The 24,860-nt window shown below is 32.5% G+C and overlaps 1 protein-coding gene across 1 annotated transcript; it reads left to right on the plus strand.

The window, feature by feature from the left end:
* LOC127869900 (uncharacterized) lies at nucleotides 1–24,307 on the plus strand. Its single transcript, XM_052412558.1, has 6 exons — nucleotides 1–27; nucleotides 4,290–4,476; nucleotides 5,207–5,344; nucleotides 15,281–15,329; nucleotides 21,989–22,212; nucleotides 23,597–24,307. Exons 1-6 carry the CDS (start codon nucleotides 1–3, stop codon nucleotides 24,007–24,009), a joined length of 1,038 nt encoding a protein of 345 aa, XP_052268518.1. The 3' UTR covers nucleotides 24,010–24,307.
* Nucleotides 24,308–24,860: the final 553 nt, after the last annotated feature.

A 24,860-nucleotide genomic window follows, 5' to 3' on the forward strand; every position in this document is an offset into this window, starting at 1 on the left:
ATGGTGAGTGGATTCACAGAGACCCATGTAAGGCATTAGCTAGGTCTTGGTGTACTTCATAACAGTGCACTCAGGTCCTGAGTATGTATACAAACCGCGAAAATAGTCGCAAAGTAAACAGTATTAATTTAGTAATATAAGGCCGAATTTGGAAGTCACTGGTGAATTTCAGAAAAGTCACGGATGGACAAAAGAGAGATATGTGCATTGTGCTAAAAATATATTTTTAATTTAAGTAGTGAGATGCGCTAAATATTGACTTATTTTGAAGTAAGTTGATGGATTAATTCCAATCGGTGTTAGACATAAGACATCAGATATTTTATCATTGATGATTTCGTCTCTAACATTTTCCTGTTTTAATAAGCAGTGTTTCGAACAGAATCTACCAAACTGCAAACGTCCAGGTAATGTAAACACTGACAGACAATTTTAGTAGTGAATAATTCAGTACTTCAGTTCCGGTGTTAACCATGTTAACATCGACTTTTAGCAAATATTTTGGTATGAATCTATTACTTGGGAACCGAATTGTGTTAACCCTCATTACATGACAGTCTTTTTTGTGGTCAGAATTTGCCATGTTAATCGCCAACATTAGAGACGTAGACGCCGCCATGTATATAAAGCGTAGACGAATGGATCTGTCGTTATCGGATACAATGCCCTATAGGTAAAACTCGTACCGTACCACACCGGCGAATAACATCGCAAGCTGTTGTTTTTTTCCGCGGACCAAACAAATCGTTAGGGTCGGGGGCAAAAAATAGGGTAGGTCGGGTGGTCTGAACCAATACTATTTTTTGAACCTTAAATTGATTTTCTACAAAGCTGTTGCCTGATAACGCAACAATTAATGATGCTATAACCAATAAACTATTTTGTATAGTGAACAGACTATCAGGTCAGCAAAAATAGTTTTATCATTTACTTACCCATGTGCTAGTTATGAAATACATAAATAGCGCTCATACAATGAAAACATATAGCAATAACAATGACATAAATATAACCTTGATAAACACTCTGCGAATTGTAGCCAAACATATTTTACATTAACAAGACTATTGTCAAGCAATATAGTCCCCTACCGATGAAACTCCGCCATTGTCAGATTTTTATATTTGTTGCCATAGCAACCAGAATTTTTGACGTAGGAACAAAATGAAATGACGTGCATAATCTCCATATTGCCATCTCTCCATATTTCAAATTTCATGAAAAAATATGAAGAACTTTTAAATTTTTCGCAGGATCCAGAAAAGTGTGACAGACTGACTGACTGACAGACAGACTCACGGACAAACAGAGCGCAAACCATAAGTCCCATCCGGTTTCACCGGTAGGGGACAATAATACATATCATTGCACTGTTTCAGTTTTTATACATAATTGCCCTGTAAATGTATTGCCATGTACATGTAGGATCAAACAAATAAAGATTCAATCACTACATATAGTCTAACATATTCCGGTACAGATATCAACATAATGTCAATTAAATCTGTTCAGTTAAACGCAATCGCGCTTTAATGCATCACTCGCTTAACTGTCTCTGACTAAGTACAGTCATGCAATTTTAGCTGACCCAGTGCAGTTATAACTTATGTTGTATATGTATTTTACATACGAGTTTTTCCATAACGATACATATTGGTTTACTGAATGAAGCTTCGATAAAACCATGTGACCAAGTGTTATCAGCCGATCCGTGAATAGCAAAATGTGTGCCATTCATCGAAAACACCCCACATGATGCATATATATCAGTTGTGAATAATTAATGACGCCAGGAAAATACAATACAATCGAAGTCAATATGTATGTATTTCGAAGTCAATATGTATGTATTTTAACCAGCGTCCCATTCGGTTCGGTAAAACAAATACAGGAACTGAAATCAATGTTCGTGCAACATACGTTTTCTGGTTGAAAAGATATGTGTTTGATAATCAAGCTGTTCGCATTAACAACCTCCCTTATGTTGATAAGTTTTTGTAAGACAACACTGATTCTATATAATAAAGATAAATGTTAGCATTACTTATAATTATGTAACATTTTCTCTGCAGTCGTTCATTCTTCCAAAGAATTTCAAGAAAAACATTTCCACATATTACATCAATCGGTTCAGTTTATTCCTTTTAACATCAGCACGTGCGTGACAATAAACGAATAAGATTTATATATGCGTGTATATTGGTCGCATGAGCAAAACGGATATTTTAATCTGCTAAATATTTTGCATTCATTAAAAACAAAACAGATCTATACAGACACAAATTTAAATACGGACTTGATGGAATTAAAACAAAATATTTGCAAAATAAAACTGTAAATGCACATAAACGTGATAATCTGTTTCTATGTCAAAACGGATGTGCCAAACAAACGCATCGTATGTTACACACGTATGTATGCTTTAAGATTGACATTAAACGCCTGCGCCTTTGTAGTGAAAGAGATGGAGATACATGTAAAACTATATTTATCCGAATAAAAAAACCTTGCATGGCCCTACATAATAATGTCACAAAACACAGGCATTCGTCCAATGTAAATGATAACACAAGCAAAATATTTAAAACTGTAACATCTTGTCAAATAACAGTTTTATGTGTCGTAAATGCAATATTCGATTGAGACTGATATAATTATACAGCGATTTGTAAATTGTTAGAACTTAACGTTAAGAAACCCAAACGCCACCAGAAATACAAGCAAACACATGCAAATCCGAGATGTTGATACATTCGCGAGACGGACCTTTGATCCAGAACCGAACTTTTCTTTGCAGTTGTGTGTTGTTGTTTAAAAAAAATAGTTTGTGTCTTTAGTTCAGATATTAATCTTGACTGGAAAATATGTTCATCAAAATGAAGGAACGATAGTTTTCTCACCTGATTTTCTAAGCAAGTGTTGTTAGTTTTTGTATTTGACGACGTCACTATATATACTATCGAACCATAAAAACAATCTTTATTATTGTATCATTACAAGTATGAGACTCTGGCAACTACATATAGTTTCTAACATACAACCGCAAAATCAAGATTCTGAGACGCGAAACTAACTACCCGTTTACTTGAAGGCTTAAGAAAGTTCACGTAACATGCAACATACTTAACAAACATTTAAAAATTGTAGTTAAAGGGGCCTTTTCACGTTTTGGTAAATTCACAAAATTGAAAAAATATTGTTTCAGATTCGAACATTTTCGTTTTAGTTATGATATTTGTGAGGAAACAGTAATACTGAACATTTACCAAGCTCTAAAAGAGCCAGTATATGCATCTTTTGACGATTACAAAACCTGAAAATTATAAAGCGTTGCAACGCGAAACGATTGAATAATTTGGAGAGTTCTGTTGTGGTCGTTACATATTGTGAAGCAACGACTATTGCTTGTATAAGCTATAAAATACTTCATTTAAGTGTTAGCACGAATGGCCGAGTGGTCTTAATGGTTGACTTTTGACTCCAGGACACCAGGGGTTAGTGGTTCGAGCCCTATTGAGGTTTACTTTTTATCTTTTTATAATTTTTTTCTTTATTTTTTATGTGAAAAGGCCCCTTTTAATACTCTTTCTTGAAACATTGAATTCACCAAAATATCTTCATCGGCAAGTCTGCCAAGACAGATTAATATTCATCTTTCAAAAACAAAGGACACGCTCATTCTTCTTGAACAAACCTGTTTCATTAGAAACGTGTGATAAGTGTATCTTTTTTATACTTTTATTTTATTCAATAAAACATGCAATGTTTTCATAATTTGAAATAAACATGTATTTGGGCGTGTCAATACCTACTTTAAGTGTATGTATGCTATTTGGTCTGCATAGTATTGGCCGACAATGCGAACGATCACACATACGTTACATGAACTGAAATGTAAAGACATTAGTTATTATATCATGTACGATGCAATTTCTGTATTATATCGGGTACTTGCAAGTCACAATATTAAAGTCATTTTATAACCAAATATCCTCTGGTCATATGTCAACCATGAGGCTAAACATTTAGAAAGACGTTTATGCACAATATTTGTAACCACTTTAGAAGCTTATGGTATATGCCGTAATTATGCTTATTGGTACATTTCTCTTGCAACATACTGTTTTTGATATTGCCTTGATAACTTAATTCTTACTTTATTCATTTTTACTTTATTCTTAAAGATTGCTAGTAAAACTCTTTAACCTTAATGGCCTTTTCTTCCAGAGCCCATAAACATGACTTATTCACCTAAAGTCTATGCTTTCGTCTTATAAAATGCTTTTCAGGAAATTGATTTCCTGTCTCTTTCAGCGGCCGCCATTGACTGCTACCACTGTGCCTCCCTCCAAGGTGACCACCAGGAATGTGAGGATGTGTTTGCTCGGGACATCACCACTGAGCACTTGATTGCCCGGGAGTGCATGGCCGGTTATTGGAAAGGCAGTTACTGTATCAAGCTCAAGGGCAAACGAAGTGAGTCGTTATTTTTGTCGCGTATTTGTACTTGTTGTACTGGACAAGTCGAACGTTTCGTACCGTTTTGATATAGTTCTTTGCAATTACGTAATTATATGAATATAAGAAAACAAAATTCACTCGATGTCAAATATATGATTAACAATTATGAGAACGAGCGCATTTGGATGCTTGAATTGAAATAATCATTTCATTTCAAAGTTTAATCCTGGTATCCTTGTAAATGCGACATGCAGAACTTATAGATGAATACATCATTTTTTCAGGTCATATCTTAAAGTATCGATTCATAGCTGCCAGTATTAATTTATTCCGATCTCTTAAGATTCTGCGATATATGTCCTGGATAAGTGGGTAAAAGAAACAGTGATTGTTGTTCCCTGATCTTAAATATAATCTTGTTCCTAATGATAGTTTTTTGTCTTTAAAAATTGTATATCAAGAGAGAAAGGTATACTTACTTAAATTACTTATTTAATTCGAATTTGTAGTTTGTTTATGTATTTGAAACACATTCTTATTATACTTTCATATGTACACCTCAAACAACAACCTCATCTGACACCTGGAGCTACATAGTCGATCGAATTTCACAATTAAGATTCATCATATTTCGTTTAATATAATTATGAATAATGTCTTCAGCAAGCAGTTTAAAAGCAGGTCATCTGGGTCTCTCTTATATTAATTAGCTAGTTTTCAGTCACATTGCCACGTGTCTTTTAAGTGGACGGAACATCGATTTTGATTCGACAGTGTGCAGTGTCTGACTGGGGCAGTCATTGTGGACCTATTGAGTTCGATGCCAAGGGTAACGATAACTTCGAGGACATCGACGGTTGCTTGGAAACGTGTGACTACGACGGTTGTAATCTAGCAACGACGCCATTGTATAGTACTGCAATTGTCATCTCATCTGTGACTTTTTGTCTTCTTCAAATGTCAACTTAAATATTCAAAAAATGAAACATTTAATAAATGGTTGTGTTCATCATTTAAATAAGTTAATGACATACTTACATATCGTTTATCATTTCATACATTCCTTTTTTTTAAGACTACCCACACTAATTGTTATAATCAAAGATACAAAATTGTCATAAAATAGTATTTGTTTTAAATATTCAAGAAAGAAGACTTGTATGCAATAGTCTTTCCCGAGTCCAACGAATCCATAAAACAAAAAGTGTGATAAGCTGTATATCATAATCTAGAATATTAAATATAAGTATTGGTCCTGATCGGAGTATTAAAATAATATGAAAAGATAAGACACAGTGGTGTGCTATCGCTTCAATAAGAATTTACTATTAACAGTTGTTGCAAACAGAAACGTTCGAACGGTTGTTGTAAATAATTTACATTGTATATGCAATATGTATTATGTCGATGTTAACATGTAATCTTTTTTAGTATAGCTAAATTATTCAAATATACACAACATAATTTAATGCATTAATAAACTTGCATTTTAGTATGTGATACAATTATTCACATAGATGGAAATGTGTATATCTGTTTCACAATATATGATTATAAAATAACCATGTTTTTTTTCAGAAATGAATACTGTGTTGTGTTATGTTCATATGATTAACTGGTTTAACTAATTGGTTACATGTAGATCATGCTCATTCGCTTAGTATGATTTGCAACATTGCTTGTTCAAAGGACAATGCAATTGTAGATGTCGAACAAACCACGCATGTCGTTGTTAATGATGACGCAAACATAAGCATACTTCATCGGTGCACACAGTTTTTTCGGAGGAACATGTAAAATACCAAATTTGTAACTGTGTATAATAGGATTATAAAGTTATAGTCATTTTAGCTTCTCTGAGTTTATACGTTATTTTTATGTCCCCCCAGTTTATACTGGGGGCATATTGTTTTTGCCCTGTCTGTTTGTTTGTTGGTTTGTTTGCGTCAAACTTTAACGTTGGCAATAACTTTTGCAATATTTTAGATAGCAACTTGATATTTGACACGCACGTGTATCTCATGGCGCTGCATATTTTGAGTGGTGAAAGGTCAAGGTCATCCTTCAAGGTCAAAGGTCAAATATATGGAGGGGCATAGTGTTTCACAAACACATCTTGTTTAAAGTTATATTTAATATTATTGTCCAATTGAAGTGTTCGCGAGTATTTATGGTACATTTCTTACACAAACAAATACTATATTTCTTGTTGTTTATATGCCGACCAATTTTTTTTGTGCTTATTATCTGTTTAAGAACGCTTTTAAGGCATTTTGCACAATGAATGGTATATGTGTTTAATGAGTATTATAATATATTTTAATAATTATATCTGCCATTTTAAAAATATTCGTGTTGCACAATGAAATGTTCAAACCTTTTATAGTTTTCAATAGGTGGCAATCACTTAAAATAGCGGATACGTATTTACTTATTCGCATTCATTAATTGTTATACATGAAAACTACACAGTAAATGTGAATGTATCAAAAGCAGCACTCGTTTTGTATTTAAAAACCACATGGTCGGTGTATTATTTGTTACAATCTGAAAGGGCCTTTTTACCCGTGGATATAAATCGGTAGATGTCAAGTCAGTTCCATTGTTTTTAAACTAATATCAACAATAATCAGTCGACAGAGTCGCAACGATCTTTACTAGAAACCATGTGAGCGAGCGCTTTGTTTCAAAAGAGTTGATTACAGAAAAAAACGAACGCTTCTTAGAATCACAGATGAAATCGGCTTTGAAGTGGATAAACACTAATAAGCATAACAAAACAACGTGAACATAACATTCGGTTTGTACATGCATAGTTTCATCGCGCAGCTTTTTGGATTTACACCTAGTAAGACCAGTGTACTTGTCTATTGATTTAATAACTTACTTCTGAGTGTGCTTGGTTTTCAAAAAAAAATGACAATTACATGTATTAACGGAGCTGACCTGTTTAAAGTGCTTACAAAAACTTACCATACAAATAGTTATTATTTCACAGAAACAACAATTAATGCGTAAGTTTGCGTCGTTCGAAACTAATGACTTTATGTTGTATTTTTCTTTTAATTCTGGAGATTCAGATTACTTTTCTGAATGTCACATACGACTCATATTTCAGGAAAAGTATGTGATTACAACGAGCATACATTGTGAAGATATTTAAAATTTTAAAAATTGTTCAATATATATTGTGATTTAATAGTAAAGCTGCTCTAGCAAATTAAATTATTTCTCGGATTTCACATCCAGCACTTCTATTTGAAGTGCGAAATTGTTTTATCTCGGGAGAAACGTAACGTAATCTCATGTTCCCATGTCGCTGACATAAAGCAATCATGTTTGTTTTTCGGTTAAATTGGCTGTCTGCAAGAAGAAATGAAATACCGGCGAGTATAAAGATTATTGAAGCTTTCTGAAATATAAACACGAGATATGCAGCGTTTCTTTTATTTTTTAATATTTTTAAAAAACTTAATCTGCTATCGACCGATGTTTTTATATACTGCAATATTCAGCATGATGTGATTTTTACTTAATGGATTACATATTTTAAACACGTGAATTGCCATATAGAACACAGTATCATGCACAACGGTTTTTAATACAGGGTTTTCAATACAGGGTTTTCAATACAGGTTTTTCGCTACCCATTCCATAACGTATTCGAGAAAACATTCCACTGCATTCTATTTCCATACCAGATATGTTTAAAATCAGAGAACGTTGCTAAAATATTTTAGTAGTTAACGTCTTGATGTGTTTGATTTAACGAGGTTTTGTAACCACTGTAATGCGTGTGACTTCAATATTTCAAAATATTTCACTTATTGAAATATAACGTTTTATAAGATGTAATATAAATTACCCGATATGACTTTACACCTATATAATAAATAGTATCTTTCTCCCATTACTCTTATCGTTCCTGGACCATATTTAATAAGTTACACATGCCTGAAGAGTCATCATTTGCCAGGCCGATATAGATAGTGATTTTATGCCCGCATTGAGCGCTGTTGAATGGGATGATTAAATTTCCGCTATTATTTCCAAGAAAATCAGAGGACTTATTGCCTTGAGATTCCAAAATCCAGAAATATTTGATTGACAATAATTTGATTTAATCGGACATATTTTCTTAGTATAGGTTATGCGATATACGATAAGTAATTGAATCGGTCAACAAGCGTACTAATTATCGGTTAAAGTGATATTATGGGCATTTTTCACAGTTGGATTGAGCTGAAAAGAATTAACAGGTCAAAAGAGTTAGTTAAAATGTGGTTACTGACCAATTATCTGCAACTCATCTTGCTACCAGTTGTTTTTAAAAATATATTTTATATTCTATTTTTTACGTGACTGGTGAGTCCTGTAAGCCGAAATGATCCGTAAAACAAAATTGTGTCTGTGTCGTATGAGCGAATCTGCACTTAAACTAAATTTAGTATCACATCGTACATGCATGATCAGTTGTCAAACGAAAGTACGGTTCATATTCAAATGGATTGGTTTTCTCTTTCCGGGATATTGTTTTAGTATGTTGATGCTGCATTAACAAATATAAGTGTAAATGAAGTGAAAGCACCAAAATTAAACAACGGTTGCGATGAATTGTGTGCTAGCAAATCCAAATGCAATGCTTTCCATGATAACTTGAACATGTGATATCCATACCATTTTAATAACCCGCGTTTGTTTTAAATGCATGACAGCAGTACATAAGTCGTTACTTCGGCAAGATGTGCATTACATTTATATTTATAAATGCAGTGTGCATAGTTTAAAATACGCCTTAATAAAAACCATGGTACAATTTACAATGGAAAGTATGTTTTTTAATTGTTTCCAACGATCAAAGAATGTTACACGTTGACAATCAAACATACGGCTGAGAATGTTGTTAGGTTATTCTGGTTTAACACTCTAGTAATTAATAATACATGTATGTATTGTTGCAATGAAATATATTATTACTTTGTTTAATCATAAACTATTTACTTTGTTAACACTGAATGCTTACTATGTCCACTTTGACATTTGATTTCTGTATGTATTGTTTAATCAACTTATATAAAAAAACTTTTAAAATTATAGTTTACGTTTGTGTTAAACGACAGTAACTTTCAAATACATGTGTACCATGTTATAAAGTATTAAAATATCAAATATAAGCTTAAACAAAATGAAAACTTCAACCAATGAGCTACCTTTAAGTTTACATTTTACGTCAACTTTACCTTTTAACACCACCATAATATTTTGTAGATACAATTTTACAGCCTTACTTAACATACTGTTATGACAGACAGCATCTTTGAAGTCAAATTGTTGGTTTATAATTCCAGTGCGTGGTTTTAATATTTCAACTTCTTATGATGGTTAGTGTTGACTCAGGATGTATGATTACAAAGAGTACAAACAGGACAAGGATATTTCCGCAGACCTTACCATGTATTTAGAAAACTGTCCGACTCACTTTCAGAAGTAATAATAATGTGTTAATGGATGAGGAAATCAGTTATTAGATAATATTGTTAAAATGCTTTGTAATTTAAATAGAAGTTACTAGTTATAACTATTTTGGTTCCAAATGGTCATCTTTTTCAATTCTATGGGGGGGGGGGGGAGGTCAAACATGATCCTGGTATTTAAATGGTAGAGCAACAATTGCAAATCGCGATATTAACTTTATATTATATAAGTACAAACGCTCGCTGATTCGTTACCTGCAATATTTCGAAGACGCAAACCGTAAGATATCTGTCTTTGTTAATACAAACATATGCGTTTTAATACGGGTAAAAACCTCTTTAGTTATTCTAAAAGAGCAGACCAATGTAACGCAATTACTTTGTCTCGAGCTTCTAACATAAAAAATATCAGGTTCTTTTTAAATTGGTTGTAAATTCGTTTCCTCAGAGAACAGTGGATCAATGATTAACTTGACACGTACAATAAAAAAAGTTCCGGAAAATGAAGGGGTGTTGCGGCAGTTTATTTATCCGATAAAAAATTTATAGCAACATCGATGATGCTATTATCACAACTCAATATTTTTGTTATCAGTATCATCAGAAATGACCGAGTTGGTGCATAATTCAATTGTCAGTGGTTTGATCCCAGGTGGGGTTAACTAATTTTTTTACTTTTTTTTATTTCTATAATTTCATTCTTGTTTGATATTGGAGCTTTTTAGTCATGTCGTTTAAATTTATCGATTTAAAGCATTTAATCACAAACTTCAAAACAAGCCGAAATCTGTGAACAAGTACATGTAAGTTATTAATGATTAAGGTCGAGTTTGATACTGTATGTATTATGTTTGTGATTAAATATTGTTTTTTATTAATGTCTTTTGGTAAGCTGTTGTGATCCCAGTTAAGATTGTAAACAATTTCGAATGTTTATGCATATTTCTTACAATCTATGTACCGGTACTTGGGTTTTGCCTAATTGATGTATTTTTATAAAATTTGACGTAGACGGTAGGGATAGTTAAAACAGTAGTTAAAACAAAAAATCTCGGTTAAAAGTGCTGTGACCCTCTTTTTTTATTTGTGTTTATTTATGATGACAACACGTAGATGAACATATTTGAGCTGTTTTGCAGAATTCTAGTTGACAGAATTTTTTTAATTACATTTTGGTGTTAAAAATAGTAAAAAAATGATGTTTTTTGGGATGACATAAACATTAAAAAAAAATTATTTTTTTTTAATTTAACTTGTGTTCTCCATTTGTTTTTGGCATTGTGTTGTTTAATTAAATGGTATTGTATGTAAATCAGCTTATATAATATCTATATGTTGTCTAGTTCATAGGTTATTAATTGGTTTGTGGCAATAAGAGATTTTCCAGTTTAAATGAAAAAGTACATGTTATAAAATGGTGAATAAAATAAAAACAAGGCCGGTGATCCTATATTTTTATTTCATTTTTCATATAGTATTTGTATATAGTACTTGAATATAAATTTTGAACAAAATCTGTTTGGTGGAAAAAAATCAGCAAAACTGCAGCAACACCCCTTAATAAGGGATGTGATTAGAAAGATGTTTATGTGTAGTGTTCATATATTAAATGGAATAATTTATGTAACATGTACACTTGCGAGTTGTGTAATATAGTTTAATTTTGTGTTGATGTTGTTTTATGAACACTAATACGAGTATACAATAAACACAACCTTTAGTCCGTACAAACATGAACTCGAATCCCAGGCCGAATTCTTGCTATGCAATGAGGTGTGTTTGGTATTATATATGCATCGCCAAATGCGTTAAAATAAATTACACGTGCTGTTTGCAGTATAACATACTGACTATATTTTACTGGCAATTTCCTAGTTTAAGTGTATTCAACGTTTACCGATGATTGTGGTTTGTTTAGTGGTTTGGATCTTCCATTGTTTTTAATATAAATCGTCAGTCTTTGCTGTTTCTTGCCGTCAAATTGTTTTGTCACGGAAAGTATTTACGTTCTATGAAAGACATCAGCGGAGATAAATAAATATACCCTTTACGCATTACCAATAACGTTCTCTGAATAGAATAGGTCTCATTCATGGACGTTACTTAATTGAAAGCTGAAAATTGCCTAATGCCCAAAATACCTAAAACGATTCTAGGAAATATTTAGCCTGCTTTACGTTAGGTTAAGCGGAGTGACTGTAAAAGAAGTACTCATTATACTTATAACATTAAGAAAACATTAAATTGTGTTGCATATTTTGAGCATTATGTGATTAAACTCTAAATTTAGGGGTACAATAGAAGGAAGATTTTGATTAAGGAAATAAACATTGGTATTATACGTATGGTTATATTGTGGTTGTTTTTTACATTTAATAAGTCATCAGGCGTATCTTGAATGTTTAAAATGTTGTAAATGCTTTAAATCTGTTGTCTTGTTCACTGAAGATGTAAAGGTCAATTTTACCAATGAATTAATTACAAAAAAAAGATTGACATTAAAGCCGATCTAAAGTGTTACGGTAATTAAAATTCGGATTGCACATGAAAAGCATTACTCGATTCACGTTGTAGAATTTGTTCTCTTTGACTAATGGTTTGAAATCCCAAATGCTTCAATGGAATCATGGTAAATTGTTTAAAAAAGATATCATAACTGAATATGAATCTAGAGTAGCTAACACCTGGTCGATATATAAATCTGTACTGCTGTAAATGATTTATTCATTCGATGTGTAATACAAATGTCGGGTTTATGATAGTATTAAATTATAAGAAAACGCATAATAGTTTTCCGTAACATTACATTCTTACATGTATTTGCTGTGTGCGCATTGATGCTATAGATAACAACGAACAATATATAGAAAAAATATTATTCAATTTATTACATATATGTCTAGGGGAAGAATCCACAGTAAACTTGTGTTTTTTTTTCGAATGCAAAGTAACCCATATTCAATAAAATAGATTAGTCATTGAGGAAAATTTGTTCATCATGAATGTCAATTTTATATGTAACAAGTATTTTATCCACTCTCCAATTGATTTCAACTTTGAAATGAGTGCGCAAATCTTGATTTTAAATCACATAAAAGTAAACATTGCGCCACTTTTTATTGATCTTACGGAATAATATAAAGGGATACTAATGTGGATAACATGGAGCACATTAATTATAGTACAACACTGCTTACAATGCTTGGTTCCTGTCTGACCTGTCGAAAACACGTATACATGCAAAGCACGTGGTATGTTTATGTGCTAATGGAAAGTGTAACCTTGATCCGAAGTCGATTGTGGTCAGAGAGGTACCAAACAACGCACATCTTATGCAGCAAAATATTAAACATGTATTTAACTGTTATATTGTTATTAACATCTCAGTTGAAAGTTGGAGCAGGTACCAAACAACACACATCTTATGCATAGAACTATAACAAATGTATTTAACTGATATATTGTTATCACCAACTCAGTTGAAAGTTACCCGACGTCTATTGTTAGCATGCTTTCACCAAGGGAAACGACCGAAGCTGATATAGTTTATAGTTGTAATGACGTATGCTATGCAGAATATGCCCCCTTATCTTGTAGAGAGATATATTTGATATGATATATGTGTGTTTTGGAACGCAATAAAATGGGCGTAAGTGTTAGTGTCAATAGTTGGCTGTTTTTATTATCTTCGTTACATATTATATGCACTGGGAAATACAAGAAACGTTTGCTTTTTTACCGTTATAAGAAGAACATCAGAGTGAAATTAATTGAACGACATTATTGCAATTATTGGATTAATGCTTTTTTATTGAATATGCGACAAACATCGGTACATATAGATCATGTCGTTGACTTTAAAAGTTAAATATTAAAAAACAACATTCTGAAGAGGGTGTGCTGAAAATAACGTCAGTAAATGTCACTACCATAACGTCAGTAAATGTCACTACCACAACTAATTCGATAAATATACGTATATCATGTATTACATTTTATATCAAACCGAACAGATTTAACAGCTTCTAATTCCCCCCCCCCCGATTATATCGTTAGCGATTTCATAAGAAATTTGTTACTCGTTTGATGGTAGACAACACATGTGTTCTTTTCCTTTAAATTTTGTTGATTTGTGTTTACAATCTTAATAGAACGTTCAAACGATCTGCATTAAGAGATCGATCTGGAAACATCTCAAATAATAAATGTTGGGACTTGAACATTATATAATAATAAGGCGTCGTTCTGTCATAAAAATATGATCATATTTGAACAAGATTTTGTGATGAACGCAAAATGAGATTCGAAATGGCATTCTTAGAGATTGTTCTCTGTTTACAGATTTTCTCATTGAATTACTATTTTATTGATATGAGGTGAACGTCTGGATAATAAAGGCTTGTTCTGAAGCCGAAACAACCACGTGTGGTACTTTTAAATAACATCCCTGCCGCCGACCACTCTCATTTTTATGTCACTTGATTTCCGCTGGACTAGTATTGATAGGATGCAAGGACACATTTGTAATAAATCGCAGCACTCCCGCCGTGCGTTTTCTTTGTCCAAATATCTCTAATTTGAGTTTTCTCTGAAGAACTCAATACATTATTTTAACGACAATCACATTGTTATAATATTCTCGATTTATATGCAATCAAGTATAAAAATATCAATGCCACACCACTTGTTGGTTGAAAGTTCCTATGTGCTCTCGAGTCTTACACTTGGGAGGCGCGACGCTCCCTGGCTGGAACGAACGACTTGAGCGCGTGTGATCTATCTGTTCCGGTAAGTACATTTTCCACGGCTTATGTTCCATCTCAAGCATGGATATGCTTCATGTATATGAAGCGTTAGGCTTAAGCTGTGGTAATGTGACTTTCGTCAGGGGTGCTTCTGTGTATGTCGACATAACCAGGCAACATATTTTGTTCTTATTATGATTACAGTGTCTCTATTTGACTGAACGCTATCGTCTTCTAAGGAATGTTACTTCTGGAGTTGTCTATCGTAATCGTTGTATCAGAAGCACCGGAAATTCTTATACCTAACACTATGTTCAGGGCGTCTGCAATACTGTTCAATTGATACTGACATTCTGTATCATTTGCATCTTCGAATTAATGTTGTCATTCCGAGCGGTGATAAGGAGTCATAGCAGGTAGGTGATCGGAGTTGAATGTTTGATATTCAAATGTTTCGTAGAGTGGTTTATTGAAGGGATATGTTTTCTAAGAACATTGATAAATTTTTATTCTTCTCTTTTAACCCAGCGACAGCGGCGACTTCTTTCAAGTTCAAGCTGTTTGATACCCAATATCAAACTTGACTGTTTGCAACTACAGTTGTACAGGATTTGATAGGCATGGGCGATCGATCTTCACTCACGGCATGGTTGGTTGCTTTAATAATGCACCTTATCATATTTCAATAATTACATATATGTATATATGTCAACTTTCTGTTTCATACTGTTGTGCAAAATATCGTTATTGTTCGATACAATTTTTACGGTTCAATAAATGCGCAAATAATTTTAAAGATTGCAAAACATGTATGCAAATTTAATGTGATTATACTTTCTCTGAATAGTAAAAGTAACCAATTTTGATATTTAAGTATTTTTAAACTAACTTTAACATTATAATTATTTTTCAAGAGTATAACTGCATGAATTTGATTGTTATAATTTCTATATTTCTTATGAGATGAATATGCACCGAAACTTTGTCCATGTATAGTTTCTTTCAACCTTGAAATATATTATTATTCTCTAAAGGTGTGCATGACGTCATCAATCCTCAAGTTAAGCGTTGTTTGAGTGACAAACAAACATATACGTGTAACCAAAATAACACATATGCATAACACAACATTAATGATGCAATACTTATTTGTCATCACAGTTTCTGCCTTTGTAACTGCATAAAATATGTTTCATTTATTTTAATGATAGTTTGTAAACTGTTGTCAGCTTGCATTGACGTCGCAACTGAACAAGACACTTCTAGAAGAACGGTACTAAGCAGTCTAACTAAATTTAAATTATCATCGTTAAGCATACACAGCATAAGTTCAAGTATTCAAAATAGGTATATGATAATTTCAACATGTGTTCATCAGTAAATTGCATCAATTACATGTCATCGTGCACTGTGTAGACCTTAGTTGTGCTTGAATGACACTGGCAATGCGAGAAGGTTAACACACTCTCAATTTCAATGGCATTCTTACCCGTCTCATTTGTAAATGAAAACTCTACCGTGGACAATGGACTTATTTTCCCGTCATTTCATTTCTGCTATATTAAGAATCTAAATGATTGGCTACAGTGACACTTTAGTCATTTGTCGCCGCACTGCCGACGTGCTATTGTTGTGAAAATTTAAAAAATGATCTGTGTCGTAAGAACTCAATTTACATTAATGGCGCCGTTATTTAGCGTATAATACAAAGTTACCGATGAAAGTATTGCACCATAATGGATAATGAAACAAATGCCAATGGGTCGATAAAACAGTCAAGCATTCCGCCTCCAGGAGATTGAATTAAAGACAAAAAATGGTCAAAGTTCATTTAGTTCATTAGGTAGCTGCAAAGCTCTCATTTAGCACGATGGCTTTATGTATAGTCAAAACTAATAATATTGTTTCTTGTCGTTGCGGACTTTTAAGTTGTAATTAGGCTGACAATTCTGTCGGTTAGAGATTACTCATACAGGAAAACAGTATAATGTTACTGCCATGTTTCAAAGAAAGGTCTTGCGTTTGCGTCGAGGGTGATTATTCTCTTATGGCAAAGGCTTGTAACTTTGTCAACAGAATAATTTACACTTATCAATAAACGCCGAGCGAATCCATATGAAAGTAAGATATATTGCAAATGTATCAGAGAATAATTTAGAACACATTGTATCTAATATATTATTATTTAAATCTGTTTTTCTTCGAATATGTCATCGTTCTTTTCACATTGCAAGAACTATACCCAAGTAGTGAAGTGTGCAATTATTTCTAGGCACTGTTGGTCTTTTTACTTAAGTAATTCTATATTGTATACATATAATTCTATGTTAGTGCTAAAACTGTTTATTTTATTCAATGAAATAACTAAAACTTTAAGCACTAGCATTGTTGAGTGGGTCAGTTTTTCGATCATTCCGCATTTGTCTGCCTTCCGATATCCCTTTATATATCATACTTTTAATACCTATATACGGTTTACTTAAAATATAATGCATATTGCGAAATCAACATTATAGTTTTTCACAGTATGTTTGATTGATTTCAATTGATTTTTTTTTGTCCACATATTTATTGCATAATCATACTGAAAATATACGAACATTTTCAGGAAAGATTTTCTTATTAACATCCACAATTCTTTATTAAAACCAAGTATTCACTTACATATTCAATACGGATCAATAAACACATCTACGGTTTAGTAATGTTTTTAAGTTTAAACCATTCTCACACATCGGTACTCTATACGAACAGTAATATTGCTATTATAAAAACTTAATAAATTCATAGCAATTCCGATATGATTTCATATAAGTCAAATTCATAAGGCAGCATCCATATACTAATTGAAACACATGTTTCAACAGAAATATAGCACGATAACCTATAATGACAATATGCCAATTAATTTCTGCATTTGTAGATAAGTTTAGCTTTTTCACTTTGACATGTTTTGATTTAGTACATTACTCTAGAATCACCAGTTTTGGAAGTTATTACCTTTTAACGTAATGCTTACTGTGAAGAGGTGTTTATATGCCTGATGCATGCTTTGAGCAAGGGATTCATTTGAAGCGAAACTAATATACAGCACTTACCTTCGCCAAGATGCGTGTTCAATGAAATATTATGGTTTGTTTTGTATTTTCGTATTATTGGTATAATAATGTTGTTAATAAACAAATACAGGACGAATAAGACATTAATTATTTCCGGATAAATCCAGAAGTAATCTGGTTATTATCCATGAATCTTAGAAAGATGTCCGTCTGTTATGGACGTTAGGCCGTGATGATTCATCATGTATGCATTTGTTTTGTCGAAGGTTGCGATGTGATGACTTCGATGTTTTATCAGGAACGACTGCATCCGTCTATACGCTTTTCCCAAAACTATTTAACTTCCCTCATGTATTCATAAGTGATGTAACGTATTCAAGTCCGATAAATGTTATTGAGTATGAAGATAATTTATAAATACTGGCATAAAAACAAAATTTGAGCAAACATACAATATGTATACTGTTGAGTCTTTAATTCAGTAAAAGTCATAAAAAAGAACTTATTAAAGCAGAGTGTACTGTCTTACATGTGTTCAAATGTGGATGGGTGATGAAAAAGTAAATGTACCGACTTTTTATTCCTCTTGAACAAAGGGATGTCCGTTCAAAGGAGCAATTTACAGCGTCTCTTGACTTCGAGATAACCAATACATCGGTGTGTTGCACGACGTAATGGTTTCGTTCAAAATAGTGTATGCTATGTTTTCTGTTTTTCAATCGATGTGTGGAGTATACATATTACCGCTTTTAGTTTGTGATAACAATTGGAAAACGATCAATTGAAAAACACATTTCAATCCTCTTCGAGGTTTCCTTATACAATATAATTTCTACTTATGCTTCAATAATTGCACAAAACTCTGTGTTCGTTTTGCTTTGTGTAAATTACTTTTTTTTAAATTAGCGGTACTAAAGGGTTTCGGATTCTTTTAAATGTTACACACAAATTATAAACTTCATTAGGGAAAAAGAATGCCAATAACGTGTTCTTAATATAAGTTTGGGGGATAAGTTTATGTTAACTCTATACCATTTTATCACGCAATCGTGTTTAAAGTTGTAAATATTCCCAGACCGAATGACTCCAATGAGATGGAAAAGAGTGTGCATGTTTAACAGAAAAGCATAGATTACCGTTTAAAGCATGCGAACTGCAAAATGTAAGCATAGTTACATACTAGATACTCAACCTCATATTTCATATTATTTAAAGAGCATTCAAGATTTAATGACCACAGAAGAAATCAAAGGCAAAAAACGAGTATTTGCATTAGAAGTGTCAAGACAATTTACATCAGTTCTGTTTATGACTAAGAATGTCTTTGAAAGCAAAATGTTACTCGTATAAATCGCTATGCAATGATAGCTGAAAAAAGCAGGATTAGAATAAAATGATTAATACTATTTCGTAATGATATCTATTGGAATTTTTTTTGCTAGTTAATTAGAATTACAACATCGTTCGCGCGCTACTATTTATTAATTGATAATAATTATCGATTCATGTGTTGCCTCATGTTCGTTACATGTTTCTCGTCAGCGAATATGATTTCGGAGGAATATCTGGGGGGGGGGGGAAGGTTATATATTTGGTCTGAAAAGAGCCACAGTCTATGACGATTTAGCTCTATAAAAATGTATATTTTGAATGAATATGTTTCAACTATTTAATAGATTGATAATCCGATAATTGTTTTATATACAAACCAAACATGCTTTAAGGATATTTAAGGATAAATAGACCAGTAACCACAGGAACATTTGTTACACAGTTTAATTTCAGAATATTATGAATAGTGCGGTGAAAATTATAATAAAGACAATTTTATGTTTGTCCTTTTAAAGCTGATTAACACTTCACCATTTAAAAAGTTTGGGAGGAACCTATCTTACAAATATACTATACTGAAATAAAACAAAAGTATATTGATCATAAAATATTGTATGGCTAAGTACTGGTTATTGTGGTAATAACAATATTTGCAAAAGGGTTAGTTCCCGTTTTGTGTCATTGTAAGTGTAGACAATACCATTCTGGAATGCAACACATTCACGTGTTGAACTTAAAACAAAATGGAATTCATTAAGTTATCGAGTACGTTGAAATTAATATCAATACGTGTTGTTGAAAAAATAACACTTACATACCAAAAATGAGATAAACGACACAATAACGCGTAATTAGAGAAAAGGAGCTTATATTAAATTCTTGTAATTGGTTATATATAAAAATTATAATGATTATATAAGAAAATGAACCTCTCTATAGAGATCGTGTCTGGGGATTGTAATCATTTTACAAGAAATTGTTAGGTCACCATTAACAAATTGCATATAGTACCTGTCTCAGTGCATTTGTCATATCGGCAATAAATTAAATGTATTTAATTCGCACTAAGCGCTTTCAAAACTTAAACCAATGTACGTGTATATTTCAAAACAAAATCGTTTTAGTTACATTTCAGCCTTTTTCGCATTATCAATGGACATTTCAATTTATCATGGTGTATGTATTTTGTGATAATTTAAAAGAAAATTAATGCAATTGTATTTGTATGTTTGCTGATAAGATGTAAATCAAATAGTATTATGACATTTTTGTAACTTTACCGAACTTTAGCGTAATTTGTTTTGTCGCCTATTACGAGTGTATTGTTTCTGATCCCTGAATTATTTTACCTTTCCCGACGAACAATATATTGGGTTAAAAATAAATACTCAAGGTATACGCAAAAACAATCTTAAATGTTTGACCTTTTTGTTTCCATTTTGTGTTCGAATTGATTTTTTTTTAATGAGTGTCACCTTTATTTATGAATATAATGTTTTATAAATATTTACAGTTTCTTACGCTGCCTCAGACTCGGAATCACGTGACCTTTAAACTAAAGAGGGATAACGGGGATTGAACTATTATACGCTTACTGGTATTTTCACTGTAACTGGTGGTATCATAGAACATTCCAGCTATTGTAAAGGAATTCTCTTTCCAGTTTAGATTTTATTTTCAACGAACGTAATGAATAATAATCATATTCAGAAACATTCATGTAAAATCAGTCAAAATCCCCTTCAATAGTAAACTCATTTACTAAAGAATCGTTCAAATTTGATAAGTTTAACAAAATGTGAAAATCATGTATATATCTGCCAATGCTGTACCGTAAGATATGAAGAGTTAAATACATGTATGACTGAAAAGTCCAAAGGTTAATTATAGTAACCTTTCGTCGTTGGTCATAAAATGTGAAACCAACAAAAAGGCCGAGCTATCAACATTTTGAGAGATATTTATTTAATAATTATACTTATTACTATTCGTATTGGAGTACCGCACATTAAGCATGCATAACTTCGGAAAATCGTCTTTCAAATTAATCTGAAACGTAAATACGTACTGCTAAAATTATGTCTTTACCTTTGACAACGACTAAAATACCCCCGGTCTTTCATTTACGATTATAAAATGATCCACACATTTTTAATCAGCTTCGCAAGAACCAAAGAAACCACATACATGTGTTCTGCTGAAATTAACTATACTGCCTTTCTGACAGCTGGGTTTCGTTTGAAATTTGAACTTTCTGACATTTCCCAGGCTTTTAAATTTAATGTTGACATGTGTTTGAAATGCAAAGTCGTGAGAAACGTACGCGAATTTTACTGTAGAGAGAAACATAGGGCATCCTTGTAAAATGACATGGTTCCAATCTGAAAGTAAATTGATCATATTTTTAGTTGAATAATAAACTACAATTCCGAATTTATTCTGAAAAGGACTTACAGTCAAATAATTTCATTTACAAATGCCTGGCATATATTTGTATAAACTTGCTCATATATTAACTTTCTGTTATATAATTGTCACTTTTATTTTTTAATATAATGATTTATGAATATTTATAGTTTCTTACGCCGACTCAGACTCAGAATCACGTTACCTTTAAACCAAAGAGGGTTAACCGGGATTGAACCATTATACGGTTACTGGTATTTTCACTGTAACTGGTGGTATCATAGAACATTCCAGCTATTGTAAAGGCATTCTCTTTCCAGTTTAGGTTTTATTTTCAACGAACGTAATGAATAATAATCATAAATAGAGACATTATGTAAAATCAGTCAAAATCCCCTTCAGTAGCAAACTCGTTAAATAAAGAATCGTAATGTTACATAAAACTAAGATATGTTTCGCTTGCCTAGCTTTAAAATCCATGCAGAACAGGAACATTCAGTGTGTTGAACAGGATGGACAATTTGCTTGCGGAAATCCGACAAACAAATGCTGAAGTGAAGACAGAGCTAGCCACTGCAAAGATTGCTATGCAAATGACGCAATCAGATATGAAATCCATTCTGGACGATGCAATACAAGGGGGCCTGTTGAATATTTCCAATGCACTGTCTTCGATGACGACAAACACGTCAATGGCCATACAACAGATGGAGAAAGAAACCAAGATAATGAAAGGTAAGCTTTGAATATAGATAGGAGGTCCTAAGAAGAATAGACATTTATGTAAATCTGACGACATCGTTCAATGTTGAGCTTATTCTGGAATGTTGTTTTAAAACATATGCATTGGGTGCGTGAAAATGCTTCGTTAAGTATTGACGCAGTGGTATTTTACATGTTTATTTACTGCAACAAAACATAAGTTGTGTACTTTTATTTTGAAAACACATTTTAGCACAACCAATGTATTTGAAAACAAATCGCAAATTAAGTTGACTTTTTATGTACCTTCTTAAATACGAAACAAAATTCAGGACATGTCATTTATTATGCTCCATCGACAATAAGAGTCAGATGATAACACTTGCTTTAGATTAAATTATTTAACGCAATTTGTATCAGAAATCGCCTTATGTTAATTGTTATTATAATACTAAACTTAGTTTATCAGAAAACATGTTTAAAAATCATAAATAATGCTATGTGAATGATTTATGTCCGCTACAAACTATTGTCTGACTAAATCAGTTATAAAGGTGAAAATGACCGACGATCCGGACTTTATTCTTTAAGTAAGTGGGTTTATTTTGGTGGGATATAACTTGCGGAAAACTTCTTAAATTGAAATACAAATTAAAAGCACTTGCTACTCTCACGAAGAATTGTGTGATGAACTGATCAGCAATCTAAAGCTGAAGAGAACATCCGCAACTGCCTATGTCTTTATAAAAGGAGTCAAACTGTATATTATTAAACGTTTAACCACGCACAACGGTTGCATTATTTTAAACGAATAGTTTCATTTTGTATTTCTATAAATATGTGTGTAAATGGGATCGCTAAATGAACACTTATGTGGAATTGTGTCGAAATTAAACTAGTGTTTTTCTGTCAATAATATAAGTGTTCAGTGTTCGATACATACAAAAAACTAAGATGACATTTTATTACAGATGTTGTGAATGTTGAACTGTTCTTATAAAAGCCAAATCAATATACGGTCGAAGTATATTTCGTGTTGACACAGTAATTGAACAAAATTTACGAGTGCGTGTTTTAATTGACTAGACTTTGAGATTGAAGTCAATAATTTTCTGTAAATGTTTATGTTTTGTTTTGTTGGTAGCATAATGTGCATAGTATGAAATTACACTTTTATGCAATTCATTTTCAAATATTACTCATGTATAAGTGTTTGTACATTTTGTCAAATGCAACTTACGTATCATTCTTATTAAGCAATATAACTCTTTTGTATATTTGCCATGTCTCATATTTGTTGAAATTCCAGGCTGCATAGTGTTCGTTTGAGATTTAAATGTTAATGTGTTGTGCAACAATACACTCAATATGCCAACTGAAAAACAAATACTATACAGTATGCGCCTTTTATTTATAGATCAATTGGTGATCCCTGTGATATACTTCTACGCCCGGTTACCAGCAGGATCTTCATCTGTATCACAAGGGCAGACTGTCGTTTACACAGTGGTGGAGGTGAACGAAGGTCAAGGATATGACTCGGCAACCGGCAGATTCACTGTGTCGGTCCCTGGACTGTATGCCTTTGCAGTTCAGACCTGCATTCCCGCTAAACAGGACATTTGGCTGGAAATTGTAAATCAAAATAAAACGTTACAAAGGGCTTCCTTCAATGAGAGGAGTACTGCGTACCCGTGTGTGTCGATGCATGTGTTCACCAAGGCTGATGTGTCCGACCAAATCTGGGTGAAAGCAGCATATTCGAATTCTCAGTTGTATTCAGATGCTTACAGATACACTTCGTTTTCGGGAACATTGGTGCACTTGTAAAGACAGCATTATCAGTATGATAAATCGCATCTGATGAATAATATCGTTTAATGCAGTATTGCCAGTGTATGTTCAGGACTAAGTGATCTACATGTATTACTCGTTTATATCGTAGTATTTGTTTATGCTTTTGAGAGAATAATTAAACGATGGCAAACCGACTATCTAAATGATGTAAGTAAGCAAACACATGTATTTTCTTGTTGTCGTTTCATTACAATATAGGCCATTGTAATACAAGCGTGATTGCGAAATGAAATATGACAAGCCAACACAAAATAAAAGTACTCAAACTAAACATTTATGATTGTGTTTTTGTTTTTCCCTACAAATTGTGCATACAATAGTTTGAGTGAAACCATGTACGTTCACATGTGTGTTTTGTTTGACATTTCACATAAGTCAATGCGTATTTGTCGAAATTTATGGTGGCAATGTGCGGATGGTATGTCAATATACAGAAATGAAGAAAATCCACACACATTAAAAGGATACAAATTCTTATAACCCTCGTAAGTCTTTTATTTAAGGCACGTGAACACATTTCTAAATAATGCAGGTAGATAAATACAAAACTACATACAACATAAAATGATTAAAGATGGGGTCACTGTCTTGGAATTGTCGATGCAAAGCATTCGCGGATAAAACCGGTTAAATGACGCGTCGAATCTCACACGTAGCCAATAATAAATCACTAACAAACAAATGTACAGCACTCCTTTACCTCATATGATTGTTATTTAAATTAAATACATTTAAATTAGAATTTAAATTCGTATCGATTGCAATGTAATTACTCAAAAGTTTGATATGCACTATAGCAATAAGATGCCAACTTTCTGATGCAC

Source organism: Dreissena polymorpha, chromosome 2 (assembly GCF_020536995.1).
Source record: "Dreissena polymorpha isolate Duluth1 chromosome 2, UMN_Dpol_1.0, whole genome shotgun sequence".
NCBI lineage: Eukaryota > Metazoa > Mollusca > Bivalvia > Myida > Dreissenidae > Dreissena > Dreissena polymorpha.